The following is a 22,957-nucleotide window of genomic DNA, read 5'->3' on the forward strand; positions in this document are numbered from 1 at the left end:
GGGTGGTGACAGTGTGGGTATTTGCTGCATTGTTAGTCTTATATTTTACACATATTATCTAAATTGTTTTGCAGCCATTTAATACTTAATTAAAATGTTAAAACTTTATTAGGAAGTATATCTTCACTTACTTGGGACGTTAATGTTCCTGAAGAACAGCATAATTACCTCCACTAATGTCAGGTAAATGAATTTTATCATTTTCTACCAGTTATTGACAGTCTATTTATGACATAGAAAAGCTTCTCCTAGGCCGGGCATGGTGGGTAATCCCAGCACTTTGGGAGGCCAAGGCGGGCGGATCACGAGGTCAGGAGATCGAGACTATCCTGGCTAACACGGTGAAACCTCGTCTCTACTAAAAATACAAAAAATTAGCCGGGTGTGGTGGCGGGCACCTGTAGTCCCAGCTACTCGGAAGGCTGAGGCAGGAGAAAGGCGTGAACCCAGGAGGGGGAGTTTGCAGTGAGCCGGGATAACGCTACTGCACTCCAGCATGGGCGACAGAGCGAGACTCCGTCTCAAAAAAACAAAAACAAAAAAAGACAAGTTTCTCCTAAATCTAAAAGCACGTTGTTTTGGTGTACTATCTCTTCATAGGGGTTCATTTTTATTCATTCCTTTTATATAATTTTTGTCCTATGTATGAAATATAGCATGTAATAGAAAAATATTTTAAAGGATGATGTTATTATACAAAAAAAAAGATTTAATGGGATAATATATATTGTTTTAATCCATGTGAAATGAGTGCTCACAGAGGTACAAATTTAAAATTTTGTTGAAAAAAGAAAATTACACGCCAGGCGCAGTGGCTCTCGCCTGTAATCCCAGCACTTTGGGAGGCTGAGGTGGGCAGATCACCTGAGGTCAGGAGTTCGAGACCAGCCTGACCAACATGGTGAAACCCCATCTCTATTAAAAATACAAAATTAGCTGGGTATGGTGGTGCACGCCTGTAATCCCAGCTACTTGGGAGGCTGAGGCAGGAGAATTGCTTGAACCCAGAAGGCAGAGGTTGCGGTGGGTCGAGATCACGCCATTGCACTCCAGCCTGGGTAACAAGAGTGAAACTCGGTCTCAAAAAAAAAAAAGAGAGAGAGAAAATTATAAAGTTAAATTATAGATTAATTTGGGTGTTTTTTCCCTGGAGACCTCTAAAATACCTCTATGTGCCAAAAAATTTAAATGTCCTGTCATCTTACATTTGCTGTGTCTACTCTAAACTATGACACCTTAGGGAAATCCTGGGTATCTTGTTCACTGTCAGGCTACAGCAGAGGGCTGGATTCAGGGTAGAAAATTTACTAAATGAACAGTTTAGGAGATTATTTCCAAGACAAAGACTCTACAAGTAACTGTTCCATGAATAATAAAACCTACAAGAGAAAACTATTTTGTCCTACCTGTAATGATATCACTTTTCCTTCCAGATTTTCTGCCTTTTTCTTCCATTCAGCTATAAGCTGTTTTTGCTTTTCGAGTTCAGCAGAATACATAGCTTTTTCCTCTAAAGAGAAAAGAAAGTTAACATTAGTATTTTGCAATCGTGTGATAAGTTAGAATGTTAAGCCATTTTAAATTTTAATAATCCAACGAAAACAGTTCAAATGTCTCAAACAGAAAAGAATATATGCCTTAGTGATAATGTTAAGTGGTACTAAACTAATGAGATCACTTTCCTCTGCCTAAACACTTCTCCATCTTGTCTATCTTGCAGATTCTTCTCTCCCTTCGTAACTCTTCTCAAATATTTCCTCTTTGGCAACACTTTCTCTACAGTCTCAGTTCCACACTGCTTTGTATACATACCCACTCTAATAATTACATTATACTGTAAAGTAGACCTCAAAAAAAAATTTTTTTTTGAGACAGAGTCTCACTCTGTCACCCAGGCTGGAGTGCAGTGGTGTCATCTCGGCTCACTCACTGCAACCTCCTCCTCCAGGGTTCAAGCCGAGTAGCTGGGATTACAGGCATCTTCCACCACGCCTGGCTAATTTGTGTATTTTTAGTAGAGACGGGGTTTCACCACATTGGGCAAGCTGATCTTGAACTCCTGACCTCAGGTGATCTGCCCGCCTTGGCCTCCCAAAGTGCTGGGATTATAGGCATAAGCCACTGTGCCTGGCAAGAATTCTTATATCTAAAATTTAAGATTTCAACCCTGAAGTAACACAGAGGTACAAATTTAAAGTTTTGCTTAGGCATAAAACTACAAGTCCTTGTTACTTCCTCATTCTCATATCCCCTAATCACCTCCCACAACTAGCAGTTAATTTACTGTCAATAATTACTGAATGCATGAATAAACAAATGGATGGATGAATGATCTAAAGTGAGTAAATGTAAGGATAGGAGGTAGAATGTGAAAAGGTATATTTCGTTCTCAGGGTAGAACTGCTCTGGTTACTATTATTGTGTCTCCAAAAAAGCATCTTCCATATGGACTAGAAAATGTAGTTACCTCAAAGCACAGATGAATAGCTATGAACATGTGAATCACCATTTCAAAGAACGTAATTAATGATGATTATCTGAAGTAGGTTCAACCTCCAGCCCTTATCTTAAAACCTAACTATTCTTTGTATGTGCGTATCTCTCTTTCTTTGTATTCTCCTCTTCATTACTTGATCATCTTTCCTTGTATTTCCTCAACTCTCATCTCTCACTGGTAATAGGATACTAAAACAAATTTTTAATAATTACTAAATAAAGTTTATTTTCTCGTCTTAATTGTAAAAGGAGTCTAAATTAACTTTTTGATGGCTACTCACCCTTCCCCTCTACCAGTGGGTAACCTATCAGAGATTTCCCCGTGCCTCATCTAAAATAGCTCTCAAATTAGGCAAAATTACCAATAACTACAATTTTTCTTCATTGAAAGAGTGACCGTAGAGCTTACCTTGTTGGAAATGCTCTAGTACCATCTGCAGGTTGGCCAGTGACAGAGCATACTGCTTTACTTGTTCCTGAGAGACAGAAAGCTGCAGCGCAGTTTCATCCCTTTGCTTGGAAACTACATTCAACTGTTCTTGCAATGACTCTACCTGCACACTGGCTTGATGGCTTCAAACAAAAAGAATAAAAGTCAAACTGCTTCTATCTATTTAGATACTTCAACAAAAAGAAGCCACCTTCCCTACATCTTATTACTTTATTTTATTTCTTTTTTTTTTTGAGACAGAGTCTCGCTCTGTCACCCAGGCTGGAGTGCAGTGGCACAATCTCAGCTCACTGCAACCTCCGCCTCCTGGGTTCCAGCGATTCTCCTGCCTCAGCCTCCTGAGTAGCTGGGGTTATAGGCGTGCACCACCATGCCTGGCTAATTTTTGTATTTTTAGTAAAGATGGTGTTTTACCATGTTGGCCAGGCTGGTCTCAAACTCCTGACCTCAGGTAATCCACCCACCTCGGCCTCCCAAAGTGCTGGGATTACAGGCATGAGCCACCGCCCCTGGCCTCTTATTGCTTTAAATTCAAGTTAGATTTCAAAGTATTTAGATACTTTAATAAGATGAAACATCCTACATTTTTTATTATGGTAAAATATACATAAAATTTACCATTTTAACCAGTTTTAAGTGTACAGTTCAGTGGCACTAAGTACATTCACACTGTGGTACAACCACCACCACCATCCATCTCCAGAACTTTTCTCACCTTCTCAAACTGAAACTCCATACCCATTAAATAGTAACTCCCCTTTCCCTTGAAAACTACCATCCTACTATCTATCTCAGTTAATGTGATCTTTCCTACACTTTATTGCATTAAATTCAAGTTAAATTTCAAAGAAACTTGAAGAGTTCTTCTGGTACCTGTTGCCCTGTTTTTGTAAATTCAATCACTCTTCCTGTGAAAGTGACTTTGAACAAATGGCAGTCCTTTTAAAGACTAAGAATTAAGTTAAATAAGAAAAGTCAGCAAAATAAAAATGTAGTCCAGGTGAGGCGGCTCTCACATGTAATCCCAGCTCTTTGAGAGGCCAAGGCAAAAGGACTGTTTGAGCCCAGGAGCTTGAGGCTGCACTGAACTATGATCACACCACTGTACTCTAGCCTAGGCGACAGAGTGAGATCCTGTCTCTAAAAAATACAAGTAAAAGAAAAAGGTACAAATGAATAGCCTGCAATTTTTGTGCTTCCAGGCTAAACCTCTAAGATGTAATTTATCATAAAATGTTTTGTAAGGAACCCTGGAAGTCATTTTGTCCAGCTCCCAATTTAATACAAAATGGATTCTATGACACTCCCTTGCCTTTGACCCCCTTGTATTCACGGTGAACTCACAACTTTCCAAAGGCTATCCCACTGATGAACTGCTCTGAATATTAGTTATCTTTTACTATCATCTTTCTTTCTGCCTATATTAAACACAAAAACCTCTATCTCTGACTCCAGAGAGTCCTAAGAGGTAGATATAGATACAGCACCTATCTAGGCTTATGTCACTGGTGTACTTCTTTAATGTATAATGATTACATTCAAAATACTGCAATAGTCTCCCAGGGGTTTTAATTTCCGGTTAAATTCTTATTCAAGAGCAGCCCATTAAAGCTCATTAGGATCAACTCATTTTGAAGAGACTTTACCCATTAGCACCCTCTTGTGGAAAGAGCACAAGTTGGTAATCAGAAGATCTAAATTCAGCTCCCAAATATCTCTGGACCTTGTTCAACTTTGTTGGTTAGCAATCACTCAGTGGGTGACTGTAGGAATGAAATGAGCTATGATGGCACTCTAGAAGTTAATAAATACCAGGTGTTACTATTGTTAAGTAAGGGCTCACACCACCATAATCCGGTTTGTAGATCTGAGTTACTCATACAACAAGTATTTACTGAATAGCTATTAAACTCTGTGTAATATATGCTATGTGACAGGTAGAAAATGAATGAGCCCATTCCTACCTCCCAGTGACTTTACATTTCATTGGGTGGGAGGCAGTATAGGACACGTCGACAATTACCTGTACCCTAAATTAAAATATAAGTGCCTTCAAACTATAAGACTCAAACTAAATATTATGCAAGTTCAAAGGAAAAACATCACACCAGGAAGATTTGTTTTTGGATATGACAAGTGGGGTGCTAAATAAAGCACCCTTTAGGAAGAAAATGGAATTGAACAATAGGCAAGATTCACAGAACAACTTGCAGGGGATCAGGTTCACCCTTCAGGCAGAAGAAGGCATATGAAAAGAAAAAGCAGAAGAAAAAGAAACAGGAAAACAGTGGCTCTGAGAAAGTGAGTAATACAGTTTGGCTGGATGTAGCTGATAACATGAAATAAAGCTAAGGTGGTAGGAGCCTGGGACCATCCTTGAGTCAAGACCAGTTTTTGAAAAAAGCAGTAAAAAGATCACACATCTATGTAAGGAAGGTTATTCTGGAAGTTATTATGAAAAATAAATGAAAAGTGCAGAGACTAGAAACTATTTTAATTAAGAGAAAATAAGGGCTTGAAAAGTGCAAAAAAAGAGTGAGAATACAGAATGTTACAGCATTTCTGCCAAAGTGAAACATATAGCCAAATGATCACTCATTGTTTTAATCCCCGTTTTAAACAAGTTTTCCAGCTGAGTCTGAAGGTATAATAATATACTCTGCAAAGGTGGGGTAGGGGTTAATTCACAGGAATATTGTCTCTACTAGCCTATAATTTATTTGCAGACAGATAGAAATGATTATCTCATTTTATCTCCCTTTCTGTCATAAATAGTAAAAAGATAAATAAAAAGATGCATATACAACTAATAGGAATATAAATGGACACAATTTTTTGTGAAATAATTTGGCAGTATAATCTCAGAAGTTTTAAACTGCTTCTTGATCTAGAAGTTCCGTTTCTCAAAACTTACCCTAAGGATATAATCTGTCATCAACACAAAAATACATGTCTTGGGATATCATGTCAACATTCAGTGATTTTGAAAAGTTAAAACACATAATAAATGACTGCGTTAATCATGGCAAATCCAAATAATGGCATATTATGTAGCCACAAAATATTGCAAACATACATGGCTTAACATGTACTGACATTCATATTATTGATAGAAACAGATTACAAAACAGTATGAATATTATAATCTCAGTTTTGCTTTAAAAAGGGTATATAATGTATACACACAGACATAAAAGTATAAAAAGGCACACAAAAAGATTATCTCTGGGCATGTGGGGCTCTGTGTGATTTGTGTGATTTTCCTAAACATGAAAAATATAACCTTTTTACAACTAAAAAAAAAAAAAACAAGAAAAAAGTTTTATTGAGAGAAATAAAAATCTAAAGTATATAAACAGGGACCGGGTCACTCAAGAGTGCTAATTAACCCAGTTAATTCTTCATACTGACCTTGGTCTCTACTTTGCTACTTCCTTTACTCTCTTCCTGCTAACATCCACATCCTGTTCAACTTAAGATCATTTGATGAAAAATACAACCACATAAACAGTTATTTTGGAGTTGGACAGAGCCAATTAAAATCAGTCAGAATTTCAAACTATACTCCTAAAATGGTAAGAGGCAGTGATCTAGGGTGATGGTCAAGACAGAGACAGTTTGAATGCCAGATCTAAAGAGTCACAGACTCAAATGTGAAACCCCCATACACACTCTGTGTGCCTACCTTGGGCAGGTTATTTAATCTCTTTACCTTCAGTTTCTTCATCCATAAAATACAGATAACGAATTTTGCAAGGATGAGCTAACATACAAAAAATACTTACTGAGTCTGATATTTAAGAAGTGTTCAGTTAAAGTTAATGCAAAAAAATGAAAAAATTACCTTGCATTTTCCATTGCATTAGAGGATGAAACTAGCTTTTCCTCCAATACTGTGACTTTCTTTCTTAGTTTAGCCTCTCTATCTTCTGCAGCCAAAGCTTCACGGGTATAAGAATCTTCTGATTCTAAAAGATGATTACGCAGTCTCTCTAGCTCTTGGTTTGAACGAAATTCTTTGTCACGTAAACGTTGAACCTAGGTAGAGGACATTATTTTTCCTTTACAAAATGCTCCCTTTCCACTGCTACAAACCATTTTGTCATCAAATCTTTTTCCCATTATTGAAGATATTAATTGTATACCAATTTCTCATACTGCAAAATGTATTTATGCTAGGAAAAAATTATCTTGAAATCATCTTGAATATGCATCTGGAAGTTTTACTTCCCAGAATCTTATTCCCTGTGGCTATAACGGAAAATGGAATTATAAAATTCATTCCGTATAAAGTACTCTTTGTGACAGGCCACTTTTTCAGCAAATCTCATTTTTTTCACACTTTATGGGTGGGCAATTTTTCTTATATCTGAGATATGCCATGATTTTCACTTTTGAAGACTGAAATAAAATGCACCATGGGAGATTAAAATTTTACTACTGCACAGCAGAGGAAGAATAAGAAAAATCACCTAACAGAGAAATTAATTTTCACTGATCACCTTTCCAGTTCTCTTAATAGTTATTAAACTTATTGTTTGATTCATAATTCTTTTAAAGTGAAAGTATACCTCATTCTGTAGGGCAGTATTTTCCATTTGTTTTTGTTTCAGGGCCAACATGACTTGGTCTCTCTCCTGTTGAAACACAACTGTCTTCTCCTGCATTGATTTAACTGCATTTAAAAGCTGATTTAACTCTCCAGTCTTGCCCTTTTGGAAAGAAAAAATTTTAGCTTTAAAAAACACACACACACACATATTTTAAGAGAGACATTTTCTTCACTCAATTATTAATTCATTTAATTTTTAAATAGGGCAGCCTCCCGATTTACTCTCTGAGTAGGCTCAGAGAGACTCCTAATTAATTTAAAAACGTAGTTAACTATGTCAAAGTCATGAAAAACCAAAAAAGTCAGAGAATCTGTCACAATCTAGAGGAGCCTATGGAGCCATGACATCTAAATATAATGAATATAAAGCGGTATCCTGAATGACATCCTGGTACAGGAAAAGGACATTTAGTAAACATTAAGGAATTCGAGTCAAGTATGAACTTTAGTTCAGTAACACCTCAATATTGGTTCATTAGCTGTGGCAAATACCTCATAACAATGTAAGATGTTAACAAGGAAAACTCAGTATGAGGTCTATGAGACCTATCTTTGCAAATTTTCTATAAATTTAAAACTATTCTAAAAGAATAAGTTTATTAGAAATGTTTTAAAAGGAACCCAAAGGACAAAAATGTCTTCAAATTTACCCTATACAACAAAGTATTCAGAACCCCCAAATCAACAAAAAGTGTACGTGTGTGCATACGTATGTGCGTGCTGTCCATTCATAAAGCATCCACAATTGTTATTAGAGAAAGTAACTTCACTGCAAAAGTAGGGCCACAAGTTTCAGACAATAGCTGAAATTCTAAAAAGCACAAAAACGTGTCAGGCTGCTTTACAGCCACTTTCTTTCTTTCTTTTTTTTTTTTTTTGAGGTGGAGTCTTGCTCTGTTGCCCAGGCTGGAGTGCAGTGGCGTGATATCGGTTCACTGCAACCTCCGCCTCCTGGGTTCAAGCAATTCTCGTGCCTCAGCCTCCCAAGTAGCTGGGATTACAGGCATGCACCACCACATCTGGCTATTTTTGTATTTTTAGTAAAGACAGGGTTACACCATGTTGGCCAGGCTGGTCTCGAACTCCTGTCCTCAGGGGATCCACCCACCTCAGCCTCCCAAAGTGCTAGGATTACATGTGTGAGCCACCATGCCTGGTCTACAGCCGTTTCTTTTCTCCATTTTAAATATGCATATCATATGAACCTATTTACAGTTTAGTATATTTTTAGTTTTCACGTAAACTTTCCATTTCTTTAAGAATACGTAATGTATCCCCCAGGATAAATCATTATAACCAAAATATAAAACAATCTGTTCCTTTAATATTAACACTTCTGGATAGGGAGGCCAATATTTTCCAAATAGTTTTTCGTTTTTTTTTTTTTTCACATTACAAAGAAAGAGCAAATGCTTGAGAAATTAAATAGATTTGAATATCTCCTATTGAGAACATCCTTTTCTCCCTAAAAAAAGATGTTACTCATTATATTCAAGATATAATCTAAAGGTACTTTTACATTATATACAGAGTATTGGAAGAAATTAGTTTACACTAATTACCCTCAAGTAATACAATAGTTAAGTACTACTTAGCTAACTTAGGGAAGCTTCCTAAAAGTGAGGAGAGCGTTAATAATATCTGCACACTTTAGATCTGCAAATGTCAATGAAATAGAACTAAATTGTACAAAACGCTAAAACTCCAAAATATCTATAAATGACAGAAGACATCATTGTACTTTATTCCTCTGTTCTACTCTTATAACCTTAAGAAGCTACAGCCAATTTGGGCTAGTGAACAATAGGAAGCTCTAGCCTCTAGGACTCTCTTCACATCAATTATAGACCAGTACCATTAAAGCTAAGAAGTTATCTCAGAAGAACACCTTAACACTGATAATCAGTGTGCCTACTTCATCAGATGACAAAGGAAAAAATGAAGTTTTCACAACTTTAATCCAAGACTCTAAGAGGGAACCTAACTGGCAAATGAAGTTGAATCACTTTGTATCTTATGCCTGGCAGCAAGTAATGCTCAAGAAGTGCTAGTTGAATATTTTATTGTTTTGCCTATCATCTCTTTTCAAAATTTCTGCTACTAAAAGCATAGAAATCACAGTAAAAAGGCACTACTAAACAAACCCTACACAGCACCCTATACACTGCCAAACAAGCCCTACACTATACTATCATATAGTACAGTATAGTATATAGTGTAACAGGAAATCCTCAATAATTCTTACTAAAATGAATTGCATATAAAAATTTAAATATTATCAAAAGCTACTGGCACTATCCATATAACTGCTATGAACTCCTGTTTTATAGCTGAATAAACCAATAAGGTCAAAACATACCCAAAATCACATCAGTGACAGAACTGGGATTAGAATATTTACTGAGCCTACTATGAGAAAAGTATTACTCATGGCTAATACTTTTCAAATTCCAGGTTGTGACTAATCAATACATAAAAATCAATGTAATGAGTCATTCAGCACATTTTCTTATTATTTTTTAAAAATTTCTAACCCAAGTCACTCTACCTGAATAATACATTCTTTTTTTTTTCTTTTTCTTTTTTATTGAGACAGAGTCTTGTTCTGTCACCCAGGCAGGAGTGTAATGGCATGATCTTGGCTCACTGCAACCTCTGCCTCCTGGGTTCAAATGATTCTCCTGCCGCAGCCTCCCAAGTAGCTAGGATTACAGGCACCCACCACCATGCCTGGTTAATTTTTTGTATTTTTTTTAGTAGAGACGGGGTTTCACTATGTTGGTCAGGCTGGTCTCAAACTCCTGACCTCACGTGATCCATCCACCTTGGCCTCCCAAACTGCTGAGATTACAGGCATGAGCCACCGCGCCCAGCCAGCACATTCTTTTTCAAACAGAGTATCACACATAATAAGAGCAATTTCTGGTTCCTGAAACTTTTCAGTTACACACACACGCACACACACACACATACTCTTACTGTGTCACAACATGAAATGTATTTCTTACTGCAGATGGTTAAGGACATATGTGTATTTTACAGTGCTTTCCTTATATATAAGAATCTCTAAAATGTTAACGGCTACTGTAATACCTAAAATTTGATTAAATTGAAGTGACTTCAAAATTCTCTCATGAGACACGTCTGTTTCCTAAAGAAAAATATTAAGTACTACTTAGCAATCTGTAAAAAATTAATTTACTACCAAAAGTATTTGGAAATATCTAACAATTTGAGGGAGAACTTCCAGATGTCTCTGAGGAAAATTTACTTAGAATGAATCACACCTTGAAATAAATATTTCTAAATGAACAAATGCACAGTCCTCTTCAAAGACAATATGAATGAAATAACATTAAAAAAAGTCTCCTCCACCCCCAACTTCCTTCTACAATACTCCATCCAGAACATACCTGTTCTTTCTCTTTCAATAGCTGTTCAAAAGCAAGAGCCTTCTCCTTCATTGAGTGGCACTCAAACTCTTTTTCTCGCAGCATCATAGAAAACTTCATGTTAGTCTCTTGTAACGCTTGATATTCTGTTTCCTTTCCCCTGGATGTTTCCACTATTTTTTCATTTTCTCCTTTTAGTTTGCCAATGTCCATCTCTAGAATTAATATTCTCTCCTTCAGGTTTGTTACTGCCTGCCTCAAAAGTTCGTTTTCATTTACTTTGTTAGTGAAATTTTCATTGGAAGAAAGTAGTTGATCACTTTTGGCTTTGATTAAGAGGTCTTTTTCCTTAAGTAACTTTTGCAAAACATCTTGTTTCTCCTTTAGCTGCTTGATTTCTGAATCGGTTTGTTCGTGTTCTATTCTTTCTAGCTCGGAGGTGGCAGCAATCGAATCAGACAATCTGTGGTTATTTTCCTGGAGAGTTCTAATCGTTGCATCTTTTTCCTGTAGTGATTTTCTTAGCTCTTCTAACTCTTGCTGAAGCAATTCAGAAGATTCACTCAATACTTCAGACTTACTTGCTCTAAGAGACTCTGCAGACTGGGGAGTAAGCAATGATGCAGAAGACAGCTGGGGTGAAATAATATCAAGTTTTCCTAAAAGAAGATCCTTGGTATTGCAAAGCTGCCCAATGCTGTGCTGAACTTGTGCTAATTCCTGCCCAAAATTTTTGAGTTTGGTTTCATTCTGCTCATAACTTTGGATCAGGCCAGTATAGTCCACTTGTAATTTAGAATTATTATCACTGTCAACCAAAACCTGTGCCTGAAGTTGGTGAAGCTCTTCCTGAAGCTGGGCTGACTCGTGTTGCATATTTTGTACTGTGGTCATCACCTGCTGCTTCCACTCTTCCATTTTCTTTACTTGCTGTTTTAACTTGTCACGTTCCTGTAGAAGCTCCTCAAATTGATTACTATTAACACCTCCAGCCTCATTACCAGTGCTGGATGTTTGTAAAACTGCCAATAAAGTCTGACATTTCTGACTTAGTGCATCTATTTCGATGTCTTTTTCTCGAATGATACGTGATAAATTCTGAATAGTTTCTCTAAACATATCTTGGCCACTACTTTCAAATCTAGTGGACAATTTTTTATTTTCATCTTGCAGTTTGATAAGAGCTGCTTCCTTGGCAGCAACAATATCCATCATTTTGTGATATTCTGTTTTTAGATGGCTATTTTCCCTAGTCTTCTCATTCAAAACAGCAAATACCTTTTCTCTTTCCATAGCATAAGCCTGCAGTTGCTGTTGAAGGTAAACAACATCTTGAGTATAGGAAGTTGAAGAAATTCTAGCATGAAGAGCTTGTATCTCCAAATCTTTCTGCTGAATAATCTGAGTTAGTTTACCAACTTCATCTTTGGACAACTGATCAATCTGTTTAGTTAAAGATATATTCTTTTCATTTAGAAGTTTAATCTCCAGTTCTCGCTCTTTTATTCCTTTCACTAATCTTTCCGTTTCAGCTTTAGATAAATCATGCTTTTCACTTCCATTTTCTATATTAAGGCTCTGAACTTTTGTTTCTTGAAAAATATCAGAGTTATCTGTTTGAATGTCCTGTCTTTCTTCATGCAACTGGGTTTTGATTTGTTCAACTGTTTTTTGCAAACTCTTAATTTCCTCATCCTTCTCTAAAAAGAGCTGGGTGTGTGTGGCGTTCATTTGCTCATGCTGGTATCTAAACTCATCCATTTCCTTCTTTTGCTCTTGTAAAGACTGAAGTAGTTGCATCTTACTCTGGTTTTGATCTTCAATTATCTTTTGATGATGTTTAATTTCCTCTTCAAGATGTTCCTTGATCGTGTTCAGTTGAGATACCTCAGATGCTAGTTCAGTAACACTATCAAGGGTTTTAGGGTCAGCCACAGGTGCGGTTCGACTCTGCTGTTCCCTGAGTCGTTCCAATTCTTCTTGCAGATGATTATTTTCCTCTTTCATGGATCCAAGACTTCGGTCCTTTTCCTCAATGGTCTGTCTTAAAATTTCATTTTTTCTTAAGGCCTGAGAATATTTATCCAATTCCTCCTGCAACTTTGAACTTCTTTCTTTAAGCTTTTCAATAAAAATTTCTTTCTCATTTATAAGTTGTGTCAACTGCTTCTGCTCTTCTAAACTAGATGACAAAACATCCTTTGTTTCTTTATGGTCAGTATCCATTTGTTCAATATTCTTTTTGAGTTCTGCTATTTCCATGTCTTTCTTTTGATTGAGTTTAATTAAATGCTCATGTTCCAGCTGTAAGGCAGAGGTATTCAAATTACGTGCATTTGACAGTTCTTCAATGGTTTTCTCATACTTGTTTGCTTCTTCCAACAGCCTCTTTTTAGCCCAACACAATTCTGCCTCTATCTCTCCTTTTTCCATTTTTAGAGTCTCCACAATAGTGTTTTTTTCCAGAGAAAGCTGATTGTTACCAGCAAGAGATTCTTCTAACTGATGCCTCACATCTTCACATGCTAAAACTAACTTTTCATTTTCCATTTTGACATCAAAAGCAACTTTCTTTAAATTTTCATTGAGCTGTTCTAATTCTGAAAGATTTTGCTTTAAGTTTCTAACTTCAGCTTCTCTTTCTTTAAGTAAGGTATCCTTAAAATTACTATTAGAGTCTTGATTTAGAGACTGCATTAACTCATTCCTTATTCTAGAAAGCTCCTCCTCATTTTGTCTAATACGCTCCTTAAGTTGTAAATTCTCCTTCTGGATGCTTACATTACTTTCTTGTGATTTATTTAGCTGATCTACTAAATTTTCTACTTTGTCCTCAAGTTTCTGCTTGGTTAAATGTAAATCATTTAGGGCCACTTCACTTTGAATTAGCTTTTCTTTCTGTACATCTAACTCTTTAGTAATGTCCATTTTATCATCTTCAAGTTGATGAACTCTCTTTTTTTCATCATTTACATCTTGTTTCAGTTTACTGATGATGCTATCTCCTTCATTTTGTTGTTTTGATAGCTGATCTTTTATCAAAATCATGTGCTGAAAGAAAAATTTGCATGGTGACTTTACAACATGTTCTCATTTTAGTACTTAAAGAAAATTTTATAAAATCTCATACATAATAGAGAATAATCCTCAAATATTTCTAATCCTTCTTAAAAACATTGTTTTTCTATCAAAAACACCCACTACAAAATTACTTATTATTATTTTACAGCAAACCCATCTTGTCTTTTTTTTTTTTTTTTTTTTTGAGACGGAGTTTCGCTCTTGTTGCCCAGGCTGGAGTGCAATGGCACAATCTCGGCTCGGCGCAATCTCGGCTCACCGCAACCTCTGCCTCCACCTCTTGAACCTCCCAGGTTCAAGCAATTCTCCTGCCTCAACCTCCCGAGTAGCTGGGATTACAGGCATGCGCCACCACACCCGGCTAATTTTGTATTTTTAGTAGAGATGGGGTTTCTCCATGTTGGTCAGGCTGGTCTCAAACTTCCAACCTCGGGTGATCTGCCTGCCTCGGCCTCCCAAAGTGTTAGGATTACAGGCATGAGCCACTGCGCCCGGCCCCATCTTGTCATTTTTTTAAAGCATTTTAGGGATAAGAATTTAAAACCAAAGATGGTAAATAGTATTATTATTTTTTTTTTTTTGAGACAGAGTCGCTCTGTTGCCCAGGCTGGAGTGCAGTGGCATGATCTCGGCTCACTGCAACCTCTGCCTCCTGGGTTCAAGCAATTCTCTGCCTCAGCCTCCCGAGTAGCTGGGATTACAGGCACCTGCCACCACGGCCGGCTAATTTTTTGTATTTTTAGTAGAGACGGGGTTTCATCATCTTGACCAGGCTGGTCTTGAACTCCTGACCTCGTGATCCACCCGTCTCCGCCTCCCAAAGTGCTAGGGTGACAGGCATGAGCCACTGCGCCCGACATGTTGTTTATTTTTAACTCTACACTAGAGTAAGAGTCAACGAACTATAGCCATTGGCCAACTCAGGGATGCTGCCTGTTTTGTAAATAAAATTTTATTGAAACATGGTCGCACTCATTTGTTGATATCACAACAACAGAGTTGAGTAGACTGAGACTATATGGCCTACAAGGCCAACGATATTTACTATCTAGCACTTTACCAAAAAGGTTTGTCAATCTCTATGAACTAAAATATTAATTAAATCACACCCACCATTTCTGTGTTTAGTTTACTTAGTAGAATGTGCTGCCTCACTGTATTTAATACAGTGTTACCTTTGTAGCTTCTTGATTCTGTCTGTCCAATTCTTCTATCTCAGCTATCAGTGTTTCCTTTTCACTAATACTCTGATTGAGTTCTTGTTCCTTTGCCTCCAAATTAAGTCTTAAGTCATGTAATTCTGAATCCAAACTTATGTCTCTTGTAGCTGTACTTTTAATTACTTCATATTCATTGTTCAATTTTAAAAGTGACATCTGAAGTTCTTCCTGAAATGATAAAAGGAAAAAAGCAACACATACTTTCAATTGGAGACACCAAAAGATTAAAAACATACATAGAAGCAAAACTTGGGATTCTATTTAAGTGCTCTATATTGGAAATAATATTGAACAATACCTCAATAATTGTATGTGAAATTCAACAAACCACATCCTTCATTCATGTGCAATTTTACTTGTAGCTTCAAGCAAAACATTTCTATAACCCTAGACAGATGCAGCAACTCTAAGTTTGTCCTCTAGCACCAAGTTCTTCTTTATAAAAAATGTTCCCATTTGAGAGCCTCTCCTATCCTGCTCCACCATGGCTACCCTTTATCCATCCCCTGGCCCCACCTACCATACATACATACTTTCCAAAATGTCCGCAAGTCTTTCTGCCTTCCTCACTTCCATTCTCTAACATCCAGTCATCAACAGCCTCAGACTAAATAAAAATATAAAAAATCAACACTCCTTCACCCAAACGTTTAGCCTCTCTAATTAGAAAATAAAAGGTTTCTTTTCTCTTACTAAAGGAATTTCCCTTATTACTTTTGCTTCTGTTAGAACATGGAACTTTTTCTTGACCCAAGAAATAATCCTCCTCCCTTCCTTTACCTTTTAACCGGACTAGGTTCCCCTCTGTCACACCTGACATTCCTAAAGATAGTATACATACATTTTATAGTCTACTACCTGGTATTTAATGCTTTCTCCAAAATCTCAGAAGTGGGACAGTTCTCTATGCTTCAACATTATTTCAGTCTCTAGTTATGATGTTTGTAATAAACTATATATTAAAGCCTTCTTTCATTGACAGATTTTAAAAAATCAAACCCATATGGAATCTACTTTAAATAGAGTCTTGAACCAGGCATGATGGCATTTATCTATAATCCCAGGAGGCTACTTAGGTGGCTGAGGCAGAAGGATTACTTGAGCCAAGGAGTTCAAGGCTGTAGTGCACTATGATCATGCCATGATCAGCCACAGCACTCTAACCTGGGCAATACAGAAAGACTCTCTCTCTCTAAAAAATAAAATGAAAAAAATAAGAATCTCAAATTCCTTCCAAGAAACAGCCTAATATAAACCTTATAAAAGAAACTCAACATTGCTATGGAGAGTTGGCTGAAAAAACAGAGATCCAATAAAAGCTATACTAGAGTATCTGTATCACAATTCTTATTTCCTTCTAATTCAAAAATTTATTCTAACTACAGCTGAAAGATGGAAACAGCATTCTCTTAAGTCTTTCTAAAGTTATCTGTTCAAATTAGGAGAATCACAGACATTTTCTTTAAATGTCAGATCTTAAAAGCACACACAGCCTCATAGGTACTTTTTAAAAAAATTATTTAGTGTTTTTTTGTAGATATGGTGTCTCACTATGTTGCCCAGGCTGGTCTCGAACTCCTGGCCTTGAGCAATCATCCCACCTTGGTCTCCCAAAGTGCTGAGATTACAGCGTGAGCCACCACACTCGGCCCTCATAGGCACTTTTGGTATTCTTAATCAGTAAGCAGACACAACTCAAGGAAGAGTTACAATGGACTACTTTAACATCAAAAGAAAGGAGAAACAGCTATCAGGACAAGCTACAGAAACCAAACACATCATGAAAAGGTTACAGGCCCTGCCAGGTAAGTGCAGAGAGTTCTGCAAACTACAAACGACTAGGTCAGTCAGGTAAAGAGCAGAATACAATGGGTGCAAAAACAGGAAAGATAAAATATACATAATATAGTAATTTTTAAAACGACTGGGAGATACTGCTGGCACATAGTGGGTAGAAAGAGTGGCAGCAAGAATCCCACAATACACAGTGCAGTGCCCACAACTAAGAATTTTCCTGCTTAAATGCCAATAGCAGTCCCTTTGAGAAACACTGCATATATACTAATGTGGAAAGATGTTGGAAATATGGTATGTAAAAAGGATACTTATAATATGCTGATATTTGTATTTTTTAAAGCTACTGATACATACAATCATACATGCATAGACATAGTCCAGAAAGAAACACTAGAGATTGGTAACAGAGACTGCCTCTGGGGAAGAGGCCAAGCCACAGAGGTACAAAAGATATTCTACTTGTACTGTCCGAAGGTTTTCAGTATGTATGTTTTCTGAACACATATATCAGAAAATATGCATCACTTTTTAAAATTAGGAATTTAAATTAAGACACTGGCCTTTAACTTAATAATACTAGCTTACAATTCTCCTATATTCAAGCACCTGCCTTAGCCAAGAAATTTCCCCGAAGTGGTTCAAACATAAAAATACTTCTAAACACCTTTCCCTTTCAGAATCTTATTCCTTCCTTGCTATGAATACATACAATAAAGCCCTTCTTTCTACCACTGAAACTGTTGCTCTGTACCCCTATAAAGACCTTCTTTCGCCAGGCGTGGTGGCTCACGCCTATAATCCCAACACTTTGGGAGGCTGAGGTGGGCAGATCACCTGAGGTCGGGAGTTTGAGACCACCCTGACCAACATGGAGAAACCCCGTCTCCACTAAAAATACAAAATTAGCTGGGTGTGGTGGCTGGCGCCTGTAATCCCAGCAACTCAGGAGGTTGAGGCAGGAGAATCGCTTGAACCCGGGAGGCGGAGGTTGCGGTGACCCGAGATTGCGCCACTGCACTACAGCCTGGGCAACAAGAGTGAAACTCCATCTCATTAAAAAAAAAAAAATAGAACTTCTTTCTACCACTGAAACTGTTGCTCTGTATGCCTCACCACTAAGAAAGTACTGTCCACCAAAATGGACACATTCTGAAGCACATAAGCAGCATATACAGTTATTATAGTATGCTACTCCAGACCTCCTGACCTACCTGTGTATGTTCCTGCTGTCAGGACATCATCAGAAACCAAAACAGGACCTCCACCTATCTTTTCTGCTTGATTCTGTGTGCCTACTAGCTTATTTCTAAATACGAACTCAAGCCAGCCACTTATACTCTGAACTTTGCCCAGGTACTTCCACCTAGCCTGAAAAGCATCAATGAGATCAGCTTTATTCTAAGGACTTGAGCTCAATTACTCAACATTCCATTTGGATATCAACTGGCCCTTGGCTGTGACCTGTTACACATACCATTTTAATTCTGCCCCCATTTTTACAGCACCCACCTTTTCTTGACTCAGTAATGACTTCTCTTTTTCTAAAACTTCGATACGCATTTTAAGTTTCAGATTGTCTTCAGCAAGACTGTTATCCTACAAAAATGTTAAAGCAGTGTTTTCAGGTAACAAGAAATTTCCAGTTTATAAAAAAGCAGGCAATCTATACAATTGTGTGTTTCTATTCAGTATTTCTTTAATGATATGTAATAATTATAAGAATGCAATACTTGGCCAGACACGGTGGCTCATGCCTGTTAATCCCAGCACTTTGGGAGGCTGAGGAAGGCAGATCACAAGGTCAGGAGACCAAGACTATCCTGGCTAACACAGTGAAACCCTGTCTCTACTAAAAATACAAAAAATTAGCCGGGTGTGGTGGCACGCTCCTATCATCCCAGCTACTCGGGAGGCTGAGGCAGGAGAATCGCTTGAACCCGGGAGCTGGAGGTTGCGGAGAGCCGAGATCGCGACTCCAGCCTGGGTGACAAAGCAAGACTCCGTCTCAAAAAAAAAAAAAAAAAAAAAAAACAGAATGCAACACTTACAAAAGTGTCTAAAACGAATGAAACCAGTCATGCATTTTCGACACTCTTACAGAAGACTTCCTTATTATGCTTGGAAAAATATAAAAATATATTTACAAAATAACTTCTAATTATTAGAAAAAGAAACAACTCTTTGAATCTCTTAAGGAAAATTAAAACTCATTTCTCACTTGGTATAGGATCTGCTTCCACTGTCTCTATGCACATAACATTTGTCAAAATTAATTTACCTGGTTTAAACTACTCAATCTCATTATTTCATTTTCGGCATCTGTAAAAACAGCAAATGAACTTGACATTAAAATTATTTAGAGTAACTTATTATCTTCAATATTAAACTCAGAAATGCAACCCAATTAAAGTGTATATAAGCACCACTGGCAAGCAGTAACAGTTCTGAGTGAAACATATATTTGTATTCCTGTTTTGTCATATCAAATAAATCATAATGTAAATGCCAGTTAAAAACCACATTAAAATCCAAGTCTATGGATAAGTATAAGAAAAAATTGAAATTGTATTGTAGATGAGTCACAAGTTATTGCCTTGATAAAAATGCTAATGACAACCAGCTTTCAAAATGAATTGATTCGTTTGAGAAGCAGGAAATAGTACATGGTTTAAGATTGGAGGAAAACAATTTAAAAGTAGTATTTTATTATGTATATTTATACCACCACAATACCATAATCTCTCAATTATCTAACGTGATTTAGATATGAATGCTGAGAAAAAGACCATTCAATTTGGTATTACAGATAGATCTATAAAAAGAAGAGGTACACAAAAAAACACAGCTGAAATCATTGATTCAACATTCACTCAGGAAATATTTAGCATTTACTATGAGGCCAGGTGCTAGACAAAAAGCTGGAAAAATTTAGCCCTTGCTCTCGAAGAGCTTACAATTCAGAGAGGAAGAAAAACTAGTAAGCACAGGATTATAACATAGTATGACAGAGCAAGCACGAGGTGCTATGAGAACAAACAGGGTAAACACCTAATCTAGATTAGGAGGAGCAAATGGGGCCAAGAAGTGGCAGTGCTAGGTACTTCTCAGTGGAGGTTAATACCTGCACTGAATCAATATACTGAGAGTCGGCTAAAAGAGCCATAGAGACACTCCACACAGAGAAAGCAGAAAATGCAAGGGTAACAGAGTGAAGAGGCAACATTGCTGCTTTAAGGAGCTATAGAAAATTCAATATGGTTCAAGTTTAGAATGTCAGGAGCATGGGAATAGTTGAAACTGAAGAGGTAGGCAGGAACTGGATCATGAGAGACATTATCATGTCTAACTAAGAAATTTAAACATCATCCCGAAGTTCACAGGCAGCTATAAAGTACTAAATGCAGGGGAGTAACCTGCTTTGCATTTCTGACAAATTATTCTGGCTGCAGAATGAAAAAATAGATTGAAGGAATCGTGGAGAACAGAGAATTTTAAAAGCTAACTCTTCAGCTGGGGGCGGTGGCTCACGCCTGTAATCCCAGCACTTTGGGTGGCCGAGGTGGGCAGATCATGAGGTCAAGAGATCGAGATCATCCTGGCCAACATGGTGAAACCCTGTCTCCACTAAAAATACAAAAATTAGCTGGGCGTGGTGACACATGCTTGTAGTCCCAGCTACTTGGGAGGCTGAGGCAGGAGCATCACTTGAACCCAGGAGGTGGAGGTTGCAGTGAACCGAGATCGTGCCACTGCACTCCAGTCTGAGCTACAGAGCGAGACTCTGTCTCAAAAAAACAAAAAAAAAAGCTAACTCTTCAACATTTACTATTGGCTAGACACTATCCTAAAGAGTGGCAGAAAGTAACTCATATAATCCTCATTACTAAAACTACAAGGAAGATACCATTATTATCCCAACCCTATAGATGAAATAACCAACGCATAGAGATGTTAACCTGTCCAAGGTCAGCTAATTAGTGATAGATAGAGCTCGATTCCAACCCAGTCATGTCCTTAACCACTATGCTATTCTGCTCCATTCAGAGAGCTGCCATAATTAACATAGGCAAAAAGCAATTATGACTGGCTGAAGTAATTGTGTGTCAATGGAATAGAAAAAAAGAGGAAGGACTAAGGCAGTGGGTTTGTTTTTAAGCACATAAACTCATCTGGATCACCCAATATGATAAGTAAGTAAATGTATTAGTCTTACATAAGTAAATTTATTTTTTAAATAAGTAAACTTATTTTTTAAAACGTAAGTACAATTACTTTAAAATTTATTTTATTTACTGGTGTTTGGCCTATTTCATTTAGTACTAATTTTTTGTAACACAGAATACTGGTACAGTAACTACATATCATCATGAGCATAGAAAATGGTGGAAGACCTATGGCTCTAAGCACTCAGGGCTTTGCTTGGATATAGGAGATCATTTCAAACAGGTAACAACTGACTTTGAAGAAGAAAGGCTGTATTCCCTAACTGGAGGATGTGGGCTGTGATGAGTTACAGAAAGTATAGCAATACCTAATCCTTTTTAATAGGAAATTCCTATTTGCAATCTATTAACTCTTACACTGAATCCAAACCACACAATTCTACCCAAATGACACACAGTCATTTCCAGGAATATGCCATTTCCACTAAGTATTCAGTTAGTGAAGCATCTGTCTCTAAAAACAACTACTATGCAATGAAACAGCAATCTGAAATAAGTTCCAAAGACTGTATACCAGACAGTGCTTGTTGTAGTCTGAACACTTCTTCCACTGATGCACTCTGGGCAAGAATTCTTTCCTTTTCTGTCATAGTATCACTTTGCTTCACAGCAGAAGGCTGCAATTTACTACATTCCAATTTCAAGTTTTCACATTCTTCCATTATTTGTCTCTTTTCCACATTTAGCTGTTCTTGTTCTCTCCTCAAAATATCTCTGTCATTTTCTGCAGAAGATAATTTTTTATTTACATCTTTTATTTTATCCTCAAGTTGTTCCATTTTTTTGGTAGACTCCACTTTTTCTATTTGTAGAACTTGAATAGTTTTTTGCATCTCATAGATTTTAGAGAGATCAGTTTCTATAACTCCAGAGCCACCTAGAACATAAACACAAAACAACGACATCAAATGTCAAGTACCAAGAAATAAACGGTTTGCTATATACAACTAAGAGATATAAGACAGTTCAGAATTTGGAAAGCTTAAAAGTTAAATTACTATAATAAACGAAGTGTTTTAAAATAAATAAGTTGGGGGAAAATATTTGAATCAACTACATAAAGGCCCATGTATCTTAGTTTGAAAGAAAGTGATAATATCTCTAATCATTTATTACCAAAGTATCATCACCAAACAATGCAAAGAAATCTATAAATTATAACTATTTACCACAAAGGTAAAAAGGACATTTCCATTTTCACAGAATTTTTTTTTTTTTTTTTTGAGATGGAGTCTCACTCTGTTGCCCAAGCTGGAGGGCAGTGGTGCCATCTCAGCTCACTGCAACCTCTGCCTCCTGGGCTCAAGTGATCCTCCCACCTCAGCCTCCTGAGTAGCTGGGACTACAGGCGAGCACCACCACGTCCAGCTAATTTTTGTATTTTTAGTAGAGACGGGATTTCGCCATGTTGGCCAGGCTGGTCTCAAACTCCTGGCCTCAAGTGATCCACACACCTTGGCCTCCCAAAATGCTGGGGTTATAGCCATAAGCCACCACTCCCGGCCACAGAATCTTAAAAGCAGAGGTGCCACTGCAAATTTCTGGCAGATAAGCAGAACTAGTCATTTACACTTCCTTATAACTTAGGGCAAGTTTACAGCACTGTCCTGGTCTTAGAATGCTAGGTCTATCATTTAGTTATGTCATCTAATATGTTAAATTAATAAAACTATCAACTGGCCAGG

General features: G+C 37.2%; 1 protein-coding gene across 4 annotated transcripts in view; it reads right to left on the reverse strand.

Moving 5' to 3' along the window:
• Positions 1-22,957, reverse strand: part of TRIP11 (thyroid hormone receptor interactor 11) — a 71,585-nt gene that overhangs the window by 23,382 nt on the left and 25,246 nt on the right. For 3 of the 4 annotated variants that reach the window (XM_004055588.5, XM_055361255.2, XM_055361257.2), the window contains exons 7-15: positions 21,787-22,149; positions 19,328-19,368; positions 18,559-18,645; positions 15,208-15,420; positions 10,973-14,002; positions 7,519-7,659; positions 6,792-6,985; positions 2,906-3,069; positions 1,407-1,510 (exon numbers count right to left, since the gene is read on the reverse strand). In XM_004055588.5, the coding sequence (XP_004055636.5) occupies positions 1,407-1,510; positions 2,906-3,069; positions 6,792-6,985; positions 7,519-7,659; positions 10,973-14,002; positions 15,208-15,420; positions 18,559-18,645; positions 19,328-19,368; positions 21,787-22,149 (4,337 nt within the window). The remainder of the gene's footprint in view (positions 1-1,406; positions 1,511-2,905; positions 3,070-6,791; positions 6,986-7,518; positions 7,660-10,972; positions 14,003-15,207; positions 15,421-18,558; positions 18,646-19,327; positions 19,369-21,786; positions 22,150-22,957) is intronic. The other variant, XR_010130817.1, reaches the window with a different exon arrangement.

The sequence above is a fragment of the Gorilla gorilla genome, chromosome 15 (genome assembly GCF_029281585.2).
Source record: "Gorilla gorilla gorilla isolate KB3781 chromosome 15, NHGRI_mGorGor1-v2.1_pri, whole genome shotgun sequence".
In the NCBI taxonomy this organism is placed as follows: Eukaryota; Metazoa; Chordata; class Mammalia; order Primates; family Hominidae; genus Gorilla; species Gorilla gorilla.